General features: G+C 35.1%; 1 protein-coding gene across 1 annotated transcript; it reads right to left on the reverse strand.

Moving 5' to 3' along the window:
* Positions 1-135: 135 nt before the first annotated feature.
* Positions 136-5,884, reverse strand: LOC110797933 (uncharacterized). The gene is made up of 4 exons (XM_022003068.2): positions 4,469-5,884; positions 4,268-4,373; positions 2,875-3,086; positions 136-1,966 (listed from the first exon to the last, which is right to left on the reverse strand). Exons 1-4 carry the CDS (start codon positions 4,655-4,657, stop codon positions 692-694), a joined length of 1,782 nt encoding a protein of 593 aa, XP_021858760.1. The 5' UTR covers positions 4,658-5,884; the 3' UTR covers positions 136-691.
* Between the last annotated feature and the right edge of the window lie 7,774 nt (positions 5,885-13,658).

Raw genomic sequence — 13,658 nt, forward strand, 5'->3', positions numbered from 1 at the left:
TCTGTATTCTGCTAGTCTGTTCCTGCTTTGCGCTCTCAGTTACATAAAGCTGGTGCCTGAAGCAGTTGCAGAAGAAAAATAGAGTCCGCAGATTATATCCCAATCAACTTAGATGGGAAAATATTTGGAAAAAACTCGGCTCTCCAACTTTTATCAGTACAAATAAATGAATAATAGATACAACATCCGGTACACATTGTAATTCAGAAAGGAAACAGTTCCTATCTGTAAACCTCCTATCCTTTCCAAATTCTGAAGAAATTTGTACGTTACCCTGATTCTACCAATGCATTGGAGATATGTTGACTTTTTAATTTTTTTGATGAGATGGATCCTACTGGACAAGAACACAAGAACCCTGACGAATCAGCTCACCCAGATTTGCAAATCAGGCCCTCGAGAATTGGAGGGGGGGGGGGAGGGTAAATCCCTACACCAAGTACCTTGAGGCAAGATTTAAGCTTGTGACCTCCAAACTCACAATGTAGGAATATATTCACTAGACCAAGCAACCTTGGTGAGATGACGTGTTAATACGTAGGTGGTGCCCTGCAACATTTCTGAAATTTTCATCCCTTCCTGTTCTTTGCAAATACCTCAAGTAGTTAAACAGAAGCTTAACTATAACAAAGTCATCTGATTCATATGAAGCATAAATCCTTTGTTGCGATTGTGATGATAGTAGCTAAATCTAGAATTGTCTTTTGGGACGTTTGCAAGAGTTCATAAGTTCAACCAAGGAAGGAAGAGGTCTAGGAACAGGTACATTCATAGACCTATAGAGCTTCCTGAAATTTTCACTCAACCCTGTTGATGATCTGATATAAGAACATGAAACAGATTTATAAACGGTTGCATCCCTCCTTAACATATCTGATTCAGTATCAGCATCTACCACCTCTGTGTTGTTTTCATTAGGCTTCTCAACTATATGTTCCCTGTCATCAGAACATAGCAGCTTCTGTTCCACCTCTTCATGTTTACTACCATCTTCTACACGAGTAGTGATACTGATACATGTTTCTCTGAAGGGCATAATTAGTGGGGGACACTCTGGGGCTTTTTCAGGGAGAGGAAGGGGTGAGGGAGAACTCTTAAATCCACTACCTAAGATGGGGGTGTACTTCCTCTCTTCTTCAGACACGGTTTTCATTTCTTCAGCCAAAATGCAAGAATGGTAACCAAGTCTTGCTCGTCCAAATAAGGTTATTGATGGCTTCTTGCTTGGAGGAAGCAAATTTAGGAGATTTTCCTGGTTTGTCAATGCCTTTGGTAGTTGCAGCTCAAGTTCCTCAGCAACTGCATTGGTTATCAACATAGCAGAAGAGGATCCACTACTTTCTACCAAGACCTCTGACGCCTTCAGAGAAGTTTCCATGCTAATGTCCAGAACCTTCCAGAAACGATCATCAGATACTCGAGGGATAAAGCAGTGTTTCTTAACATACTCCAACTCCATAGCTCGGCACTCAAGAGTTGTTGAAACAACCCATTTAGGCGAAAGAAGTTTCAAAGCCCACTCTAATTCTTGTCTGGAAGAATGCATTGAGTAGCAAACATGCCACACACCAAACTGGTCCTTCACTGGAATGTTTGATCTTTCTAGAATTTTCCTTTCCCTAACTGTAAGCTCAGTTTCTTCCATTGCATACCATTGTGCTGAGGGTCGTATTATGAGAGGCTCTGGCTGCATATTCTTACGGGCCTCCAATATTTTATTTTTTGCCTTCTCATACAGGTTTGGAAAACCTTCAAACAAATGGAAACGAGAAGCAGGATCAACAGAAAGGATTTGTGGAGCTATAAGTTCCAAAGCTTGGTAAAAGTCTGAGTCCTTGGCTTTATCGACATATATCTTGGACCCAAACGTTTGAACAACTTTAACAAGCACCTCTTCCTGGCCAAGAAAGTTGCAGGTGAGGTATACTGTCGGGACATCAGGATGTTTCCATATGCAATTGATAACCTGTTTCACAAACATGTCAGAAATACTACCTGGTCAAATTTCAACACCAAGTGCTAAAATGCCAAAGAACAAACAATTGGAGAGGAGAAATTGAAACGTCTCATACTCTCATGCCTGTAGGAAATATGAAAACGCATTGATACATTGATTGTGATAGCCAAATCAATCTATCCAGGAGTTCATTTGGCCTACAAATAGGATCGGCATCTATGGTCTCTGTCAAGTGAGAAGGTAGTTTCGATTTTACTTCATAGGTGAAAACTATCATATTCTTTAAATGTGTAACGAAAAACTGAATAGGTCATACAGAACTTACACTCTTACAGTCACCACAAATTTTATGAGCAATATATGTAATTGACAAAAATCCTGAACATAAATTTTCTCCATTTTAAATAATGTGAGTATCCAGTCCTTTGTATGACAGAGCTGGGAAAGACACAATTATAACAGGGAAACTAACTCCTTTCCTTCCAGAGTGATTGTGCTTATTGACTTATTACATGAGAGAAAGTATATATAACTGAACTAGAAAGAAGCAATTTAGCAAACTTTACTGGAGCAGTATGTAGACTGATGATATATGAAATGGGCATTAAGGTTTTGAGGCTAAAGTATTTGATAACTCCAAAAAGGTAAAAGGGTGTCACTCTGTAATAAAGAGATAATTCACTTTGAAGCAAACACCTCTTGGACCAGGAAAGCTCAGCTGATCATTCAACAAGGTCAGTGACAACTATATGCATCACAATTTTACAAAGTTATTTCAAATTAAGCTCGCAAACATTTCAAACATATCCAGATATACAATTGCATGCAAACATAAGCTCAAGAACCCCTTTCCCCCTCCCATGAGATAGCTAGCATAGAATGAATAAGCTAATAAGTCAAGGCTGTGCCAAATTTACCTGCTGAAGGGCAGATTGCTTGCTAGGGATGTTCATAAGACTTTTACCAAATGTACAGTCTAAAAAAACAAAATCAAGCTGACAACTGTGCTCCTTCCCTTTTCTGGCGATATACTTCTCTGGCAAGTTCTGCAGACATTCAGGAGTGAGTCTGCAGTCCCCAGTATGAAGAATATTGCCAAAATTGCCTTCAAACAAAAACATCACAGCCCCTGAAGTTCAAAAATTCACAACAAGAAGTATAGTCTCTCAAAATTCATATTATGTTAAAATATAGTGAGAAAAGTGACTACTATAAATCAAAAACATTATCTTAAAGAAAACTTGAAAACTTGAAAACTTTTACCACAATCCGCCAATGATAGTCACCAAATGCAAACATGTTATTATTATACTTAAAGTACGTGACCGTGGACAGTTTCAATTAAGGATTTAGAAATTATAGCAACCTTTAATAAATAGGTTTGCCATTTTCATTTGTCGTCAAGAATCCATCAAGCAGCTTGCTTCTCCGAAACTATGACACCTATTCAATACTAAGACATCAAAGTTATCAACAACTCCGTACCTAGTAACTTTCCCTAACACCATTTAACAGTAATATCTGCCAGAGTTCCCCTTCCTACTTAAACGATGAAAATAAAGGTGAGATCATGAATATGTACTTCTATACCTAATAACCATAGACTGCTTAGCAGGATGATGTATTGTGAGCTTGTGACTACTCATTCACAAAGTTCTAACCGCGTATGGATTTCTAATGCTGTTTAAATCGAACCCTATTGCATCCAAGTCAGAAAATCAGAACCAATAAGTTCAGCCCTTCTGGATGAATCAATCCATCCATCCTTTTTATCCAAAGGGTGGAGTAATAAGAATATTCCAGTTTTCTACAATCTACTACTCCTGGTCCTACTCACAACTCTAATCAAACCCGAAATGCAGATATCTGAATAATTTTCTCTTATTTCCCAATGTATTTTCTCCAAACGACATAACCAACCTCAAAAAGAAACAACCGAGTTCTGAATCTTCCGGCCTTTGTAGCACAAATCTGTTTAATGATTCAAAAGAAAGAATGTTCCAACAATCCAACGACTCTACTTCCTGAGGGTAATCATAAATTCATGATCCACTAAGTCGGTTTACCCTAATTATAGACATGCAAATAGCATTCTTTCTATGTCTTGTTGATCAATCATTAGTTAGAATCAACATAAACCCAACTAATTCATCAAAATAAGCTCAATTTTCCCCCTTTCTGCGTAGTACATCAATCATCAATATTGTATACAATACATTAAATTGACCCATTGAACTACCCAATTTATCTTTCTAAAAATCCACAAATAGCCGACAAAATGTGATAAAGGAAAGGGATGAACTTGAATACCAGGGCAGTGATTGGCATCAAAAGCAGTAACAGTAAAAGACCCATCTGGGTCATCAACAATTAGGGATTGTCCCACCTCAATTCCCACAAAAAACAACTCATCTATCTGCAAAAGGGGAAAAAAAAAAATCAAATCAAACCCACTGAATAAGAAGTACTGTAACAATCAGCTTTAAAAGAAAAAAAAAATGGCGAAAGAACCTGAGGAAAGTAACGAAGAATTAGGGATTTGGTGAGATTGGTAGAGTAAATTGGGAAAGAAGAGTGAGAGGTGATGCCAGAACAATGATCTTTATGAGCATGAGTGAGAAAATGGTGTCGTTTCAATTTGGAAGTGGGGCTCCATGTATCAACTGAAAATGGCAATCCTCTTGGCATTTCGACTGTCATCTTCTTGGATTTGAAAGTTTCACGAAACCCTAAAAAATGGCGGTAATTGAGAGAGGGGAAAGACGAGGGCTTGCTTTGGAAGGAAACACAGATAAGAGAATTTTGATGGGAGGGAAATTTTCAAAAAATGAAGACAATTGTGGCGGTTCCAGCTTTCGCTTAATTATACGGAAAAAAATAAATTAATTGGCGGTGTTTGGCCGATTAGCCGGTAACGGCGCTGGACAAACAAAAAAAATATACAAATGTGAATAGATATGAGAAAAGGATGTTTGGATCGGATTCATACGATTCGGATTATTTTCTGTTACTTTTATTTCGGATCAGGTTGTAGGTCATATTTTGACTCAAATGAGTTATATTGCAATCAACTTTCAACGAGTTAAGCTAAATACTGGGGATCTAACCTTTCACTTTTTTCTCCTTTTAGGACTTACAATTTTTTTTTTCACCCTTTGGGACCTCAAACAAAAATTCATGTGAGTTAACTATAGTCCAACCCATCGTTAACCTAAAGAGCAATATTATAAATTAAAAAAAAAATCAATTAAATGTGATTAGTGCAATTTAATTCAAACAGGAAAAAAACAATAATAAAAAAAATCTGAAATTTCAGCTCTCTCCATTAACATAACGCTACCTAGTACCTAATACTAATTACCTATGCCAATTTTACAAAGAATTTATATCGAAATTGTAAGAGAAAAATATGGACAAATACCAAAGTACCTGACAACACACCAAAAATCATACTCCCTAATTTTCATTTGAAGAACAAGAACTCAGCAAACCCCATAAATGATGTGACCAGAAATTCGAATCAAAATATGTTGGATAAATCCGATTTAAAGGGAATGGATGAATATAATTCATCAACCTGGGTAAAAATCAAAATAAAAATAAATAATGGGTCTATTTTCCGAGCGAGGAACAACTAAATTGAATCAAGAATCGTCGTCGAAACAAGAAAGATCGGACCCGTAAATTGAGTCAAGTTAGACGAGTTTGAAGAGAGTCGGATTTTGTTGTGGTTTGTTGATTTGATTACGCAGTGAACTTATTGGATTGCTTTTAGAGGGAAAATTAATTTGGGAAATTGGGTCGAATTCCTTTAATTTAACTCAATGAACGTAGGAAATATGACTCAGCTCCATTATTGATGAATTTGACATATATTGTCTGGTTTTGAGCTTTTCTATTTTATTTTAATGGGGATAATGATTTGAGAGTGAAGGTTTTGGAAGAAGAATTTGAGGTTCTTGGTTGATGAAGATGGAGGATAACAATAATGAGTAATTAATTACAACGGATATTTCATGAAATACCCCCGAGTTTTGAAGTAATTCACCAAATGCCCATCAAGTTCCAATAATTCACCAAATACCCCTGACAATTGACTTAATGTCCCAAATACCCTTACTTTTAATGGTCCGTTAGTCCGCCGTTAGCCTAGTTTCATAATTCACCAAATACCCCTATTATTCAACTTATTTCACCAAATGCCCCAAACTTAAAAGTAGTTATTCTGATGTTCCAACGACTAGTTTTTTCGTTTGAAAAGTAGTTGTTGGTCTTGCTTGGCTATAAAAACCCACTTTCTGGATGTTTCTTGTAATTTAGATGTTGTTTTTATTTGTTTTTCTAATTGCATTAGATTTGTGTCATGAGTTTTTTTTCAAATTCATCATCCACACACAATGAGTCCACATATATTAGAGTACCTAACCAATTTTGCTATTGTGATAGGAAATTTGTCATCTGAAGCTCCGATACAACACTCAATCCGCAAAGGTTGTGCTACAAGTGTACAAGTGTGATCCTTGCAACAATCTGAAATGGTGCAAGGGAGTAGTTGAGCAAGAAAATAGAGGGCAACAGCATGAAGGACAATACAGGGGAAGCTTAGACGAAGGAGAAAGTACTGAAAATAGGGGAAACAGTAAGATGCAATAGGACTTGAAGCAAATGAAGAAAAAGCTAATATTATAATGTCAATACAAGGCATCTTACTTTGATTTTGAAATGAAGAAAGGCTAATCCTATTTATGTCATGGTTTGGGATGGACAGGCAGAACTTAGGACTCAGGAGAGTAAGCAAGTACTTTTAGCAAAGAAAGGTCAAGACTTCAGAGAACTCTTAGCAAGGAAATTGGGAGGCAAAAAACATGTGAAAGAAGTCCGAGGGCAGGCGGGTCTTATTATTGGTATAGAGTTGGATGTACAAGTTGGCCCGCTAGTTGATGCTTGTCGAAATTCAGGAATGTTAAATTGTTAATATTAACTGCTAGAAAAGGAAAATAGTGAGATTGGTTCCTCCACTGACCTTATTAGAACAGGAGCTCGAAACAGGTTCTGAGATTCTCCTCAAGTGTTTCCCGTCCCTGGGTTGAAGCGGTGGAGTTGAATTTGTGTATGATGAGTGGATGCCTGTCAAATTTCCTTGTGACATCAATAGATCCAAAGCTCATAATTGGCATCGTAGCTGTAAATCAGGAATAAGTTTCCTAGTAGCTTCTCTTTGGATTATGCCTTGGGTTTAATGTACAAATTGTCATTTCAAGATATCCCACTCGTTAATCAGAACATTGATTTTCTTTGTTGCTTGGATTCATTTCATAAGTATCTTTCTCCCTTATTATAAGACTTAGTTTGTTATTTTGATACCTATAAATTGCATAGCTTTGTATTGAGTGGAACACACAATCAACATTATTATTTTCTCTTCGTACTACGTTTGTTCAAAATTAGCCTTTAGATATTATCACAACTTTAGTGGATCAAGAAGGCATAAGAAAACAATAAGCAACGACTAATTTTCAAACGAAAAAGCTAGCCGTTAGAACATCAGAATAACTGTTTTAAGGTTGGGGCATTTGGTGAAATTAGTTTAATAATAGGGGCATTTGGTGAAATAAATTTTTAAAAAAGGGGCATTTGGTGAATTATGAAACTAGGGTAACGGCGGACTAACAGACCGTTATCCGTAAGGGTATTTGGGGCATTAAGTCAATTGTCAGGGGTATTTGGTGAATTATTGGAACTTGATGGGCATTTGGTGAATTACTTCAAAACTCGGGGGTATTTCATGAAATATCCGTAATTACAACTACTATAAAGTACAAAGATATTAACATCTAATTTCAAGTAAAAATGGTATGGAAGTAAATCAATTTTTTTTTCCTTACGTTCCTTTAAAAAGCTAGTACTGAGTAGTTTTAATTTTCTTTTCTAAAAAAATTATTTAAGTTCTTTTTTTCATTGGTAATTGGGCATACTTTCTATACTTGTGCCAAATGCTTAATTCTCATTGGTTGATGGATAACATCGATTTACGCACAAACAAATCGGGAGCGGACACGTGGATCTTTACCAAGGGACTACACTTTTTAATCAAGGGTACTAACCTTTTGTTTGCTTGAGTTAGTTTTGACCGGAAAGTGAATAGTAGGTCCCAAACGGTGAAAAAAATGATTTGTGTCCCAAACTGTGAAAAAATTAAAAGCTGAGACCCCATTCTTATACTTAACTCAACTTTCAACTTATGAAGTTAAATGAGCATTTTAAACCCTTTACATATTTAACATAGCTAATTTTATGTTTCTAAAACTCATTGTCACCAACTTTGGTCAACTTATGAACATTTAATGCTCGTTTAAAGGATTAATATATGAATACGGAGTAATATGTATACCTTTGTTTTTTTTTAACATACAATACCTATTTTTTTTGTGTTAACGCATAAAAGATGAATTATATTAAACTAAGATAATTAGAGTTTTATACAAAAAGGGCAAAAACCAAAAACTAACTGCCCAAAAGAGGAGATACAACCACATGAAACTGCAATTAAAACCACTAAACCAGTTGTAAACACCTCCCAAAAGGTACCTAACTCCCATCTGCTGCATTGGATTGTTCATTCAGGTTAGGCCAAAAGAAAAACAAAGGACATCTATACTCCTTCGGTGCCATCATCATCAGCCACACCACCTTCATCCTTGTGATGCCTCCCGACCAAATTAGTAGTCGAAGTAGTAAGCGTGGTGGGGATGGTGACAAACATTATACTAGTTGTGATCGATTACTTCATCCCCAGAACCATCAGGAGGAGGAACTGCTTCAAGATCAATCACCTGCTGCCTTTGGGAATTGGAAGAATTAACAACCTCCCTAACTTGAATCTGAACACATTGAAGATCTGTCTGGTACACTTTCTCAGCAAAGGGTGGAGGATTAAGAAATAACTTGTAACCCACTGCCATGCTTGTAGAATAACTGGCAAGGTTGTGAGCCACCTAATTATTGCTTCTTGAGGTATGATTAATCACCAAAGATGGAAACATGTTCATTAGACAAACAACGTCCTTTCACTGGAGAAAGCTCGTGATGATAACTATGATCCACTGAATTAAACATTGTAACCAAATACTTTGCATCAGTCTCAAGTTCCAACTACTTAATATCGTAATCCACAACCATCATCAACCCTTCTCGAATAGCATATAGCTCCGCAGCCAAAGGGGTAATGCCATTAAACTTGCTTGCAAAGGCCTTATACCAATTCTCTGTTTTTCCCACGACCCCCCCTCCCCCCCTAACCTTCTGCTTCATTGAGAGCCTTCCAACTTCCATCAACATTCAGTTTCAAATATCCAGCAGCTGGAGGGCTCCATGAAGTCCCATTGATAATCAAAGGTTTCTTGCCTTTACCCTGCAATACAGTGTTAGTAGTAGTGTAATACTGTAATCCACATAAAAAGCTTAATAGATTGAAAAAGGTTTAATCATTTTATTTTCAAAAACTGCTCGATTCCTTGAAAGCTAAAGGTGCAATACCCCAAACTTTTGGGTATTTTATAATAAATTATTTTGGTAATTTAAAATAGTTTTACAATCTAAAATAAAGGTTTTAATGATTTTAAATAAAATTTTCAGATTTATTTAATATTTTTTTTAAAAAATCAACTCTCCTAGACTCCTAGTTAAACCTTAACTCCCCTAATTAAACCCTAGTCCTAGCTCCACTATAAATACCCATATTCTACAAAAAAATTGGCTTGGCCGTGTATAATCAAAGAACTCAGCTCTTCCATTTGCTCTTCCTTCGCCGTCGCTCATCAATATTCAATATTCAATATTCAATATTCTTCAACAAGGACCTTCTCCTTCAATCCTTATAAACTACTCATAATTACACCACTTGATCCAACATCTATCACCTTCATAATTGGAGTCGTCGTTCCTCCGTGGTATGAATCCAACCACTACATTACGTACCTCCTTCCTTCATCTTCCGTTGGATTCTTTCTTATATTTCATAATCATGTTGTTTATTTTCCTTGTTGAGATAAAAGTTTGTTTTAATATGAGCTAAAGAAATTATCATCTATTCTGATACAGTATTCCTTGGATTCGTGTTTTAAACAAGTTGATATTAGAATAGATTTGGAAAGGAATTCTTTGGGTTTTATAGAAAAAGGAGAAGCGTTCGATTTTCTTTAACCAAAATGAAGATAACTCTGACTTTTTCTTTTTATAAACTTTGTTTTATAGATTTTTGTTTTAATCTACTCTATTGTTATTTCAGCTATTCAAAGTGTATGACACTACTATTATTTTTGTTCTAACGATTTGTTTAGACAAGTTTTAATCATCTGTTTTGTTAACCGAGCAGACTTCAAACTAGGCTAACACTAACTTTGATACTAATAGAATGACTAATTTAGGATATCTTGTTATTTAATGTAGACGGGGACTACTAGGTAACTCTTTCGAAGACTTCGTAATTGGAGTAATCACATACATTCAAGTTAATTTCCGATGTCTATCATCTTGATGTCCCGTTAGGAAAAGTATTTGGATATATTTTTTGTGTTATTATGTGATATGGAGATTAAGTAGTTGTGTATATATATATGAGTTACGTTATAAGATTTGAATATATAAGTATATCTATTACGAGTTAGTGGTGTTATTATGAGAATACTTGACTCTATAATAATGTTCTAATACGATTTGAAAAGTGGTTTAAGCATATTACGAAGTACTATCTAAATACGATATGAAAGTGTTACTGATTGATTCTTGTGGAGATTTATTATTTTTGGAAGCATTAGTGGATGGTTGTCATTGAAATAGCAAACCAATGGAGCATTCTGAACTCTTGGAAATAAGAAGCGTAAATCGATTGAGTATTAATGGACTTACCGTGTTCTTGACGTTTTCTGTGACTATTTGTATTATGTGTTTTGACCTTATTAAAATGCTAAATACGTAAAGTGTTCAGAGGGAAAAGCTCGTAAGGGTTAGGAACATGTTGCCCTTCTGGATGTTATTCTATCGGTGCACTTTAGTGACACCCGGTAGACTTCTAGTAGGTTTCTGTTATTCTGTATTAAATTTTCTGCTTAGTATTCCTCCTAATTCTATAGGTGCACGGTCGCGGAGACCCTTAGTTAATTAGTGAGGAGTGTGCTGTAATAGCCCTGCTTTTTAAACATGTTTAGATTAGGCTAATATATTTTATTATCTTGTTGTTGTTCAAATGATTAAGAGTAAATCTGGTTTTACTTCCATTAATGTTAAATTACCCTTTTACCGTTAATTTTTAAAATAAAAATAAAAATAAAACATGTCTCTACATAACTCATGCCTTGCGTGTCATGATTTGGGATAATTAAATGTTTTGCTGTCAAGCTGATTATCAAAACACCACACCCAAATTTGGTTTTTCAAGATTTTGGAACTTAATCAAGATTATTATTGTTTATTGTAATCGGTTTCTAGAAGGATCATGAGGAGTGTATCTTCTTCTATAAAAAAGCCGAAAGGGTGAAAAATTTTGGCGTAACTTTTTATACCTATTATACCTCTGCATTTGCCTTATTATTACGAGCATGCATGTGTCCTACTACTATATTTTATGCTTCGTATTTTTATTTTCTATTGGTTTCCATGTTGGTTTTGCATGATACGTACTGGCACACACATTGATTCATCCACGTGTACATTTTGTAAAAAAAAGCCCCTCTCAAAAGGCTCAACAAAAGGTTGATCAAAAGGAGGATAGAGGGAAAATAACACTTTAGTTTATACGGAGTATGCCTTCTTCATTACAAGAATTTTCCTTATTTGATTAACGTGTGTAATTTCTACATGCAACTGACTCATTATATAATTTTTTTATTTTTCAAAATTACATTAGATAATAGCTTGAGAAAACACCTGTATATTGACACGATGAGTAAGTTTAATTTTTTAAAACTTCAACTATGGTGCAACATTACAAATCCTCAAATCTCTAAGTTTAGTTTGAATGGTGTCTTGGTGTTATTTTATTTTACTTTTTGGCGGCATATTTTAGTGTATACTCTCTCCGTTTCTATAAATGGTATACTTTTACTAATATTATATCATTTTTCTCACTTAACAATGGACCCACATGTATTCTTACTTCCTAAAAAAACATTAAGAAATTCAACCACCTAAAATTCCACCAGTTTATTTGACACATTTCCACTAACTATATTAAAAAATATCCCACTATCAAATACCACCTAATATATTAATAAGTCAATTAAATTGCATAAACTATGTGCCAGTCAAATTAGGACGAGTATTAAGGGACGGAAGAGTATTTTTGAGTGATCGATATGCAATAAAGTTGCATGCAACAAATTATGTTTATTGCAATCTTATCTCTACTATTGTAAAAGTCCGTTAAATTTCATTGATTTGGCCGTTGTATTCAATTAAACTTCAAATTTTTGAGATTTAAATTCATTATAGAGTATGTGGTTTATAATTCTTTAGTTCACAGATTATACTATAAACATTACCATATACGAAATATTCTGTAATAGTGTAATTAAAATTATATAGCAGACACGTGCAAAGCACGTGCCCGTTACTAGTTACCATAAAAATTCTATCTCCTCTATTGTTGACGTTTCTCTTTGCTAAAATATCTACAGCATGTAATATCTTTTAGCTATTAGTTCCTTCACAAAAATTGTAGCCCTTGAAAAGTTAATCAGTTTTACCTCAAGAATCGCTTAATTCGAAGCCGTATTCTAGGAGATAATCCTTTCCGAAACTAAGTGTTTCTGCTGTTGTTGTGATGTCAGTACCAGATTTCGGTTCTCCTATTTTAACGATCTTCTGATCATTTTGAGATTCTACTCTCTAAATAAGAATTGTATATCTCTTCAACCTGATGAACGTAGGCTCAAGAATTACTAAAATCGGAACCCTGAGCTAGGAGATACCGTCTTCCGAAGCTAACAGTTGCTGCTGCCAACGTGTTGTTGTTGTTGCCCCTCTTCCTTGTTACTTCTCACTTTCCCAACTTCTTAGTTGTGTTGTTGGCTTCTAAAGGACAAGGTAAATTTTTGGTGAATAAGTTATGAAGTTCAAGATAAAATTGATAGTCAAGATTATGAGTTATCATTGGAGATTAAAGTATGGGATCGATGTGTTCTGGAAGATTGAATTCGGATTAAAGCGATCGATGGTATCGAGAAATGAGATTCTTGGAGGTTAGGTGTGCGATTGAAGGTACACATTGTCCATCCACCTTTATAAAATTTATGACTTGTGTTTCCTAGATTTTATGAATGCTGTGAATTATGTGATTTACGTTTAAGAATAAGACTTTTGAATTAATTTCACTACAAGAAAATTTAGATACAGAGACAACACCTTGAGGCAATTCATTTTTTATGGCCTCTAAAAGTGTCTTTTAGCATTAGTTAATTATGGTAGCCTCTAAAAGTTACTTTTAGGGTCGGAGAAATTTAGGTTGCCCCTAAAAGTGGTGAAATGAATTGGTTAATTATGGTTGCCTCTAAAATGTTTTTTTAGCATCAACACAATTTAAGTTGCCACCTAAAAAGTACCTTTTAGCATTAATGAAATAATAGTTGCCTCTAAAATGTTTTTTTAGCGACAATGAAATTTTACGTTGCCCATAAAAAGTACTTTTTAGCATTAATGAAACAAT

Source organism: Spinacia oleracea, chromosome 3 (assembly GCF_020520425.1).
Source record: "Spinacia oleracea cultivar Varoflay chromosome 3, BTI_SOV_V1, whole genome shotgun sequence".
NCBI classification, from domain to species: domain Eukaryota; kingdom Viridiplantae; phylum Streptophyta; class Magnoliopsida; order Caryophyllales; family Amaranthaceae; genus Spinacia; species Spinacia oleracea.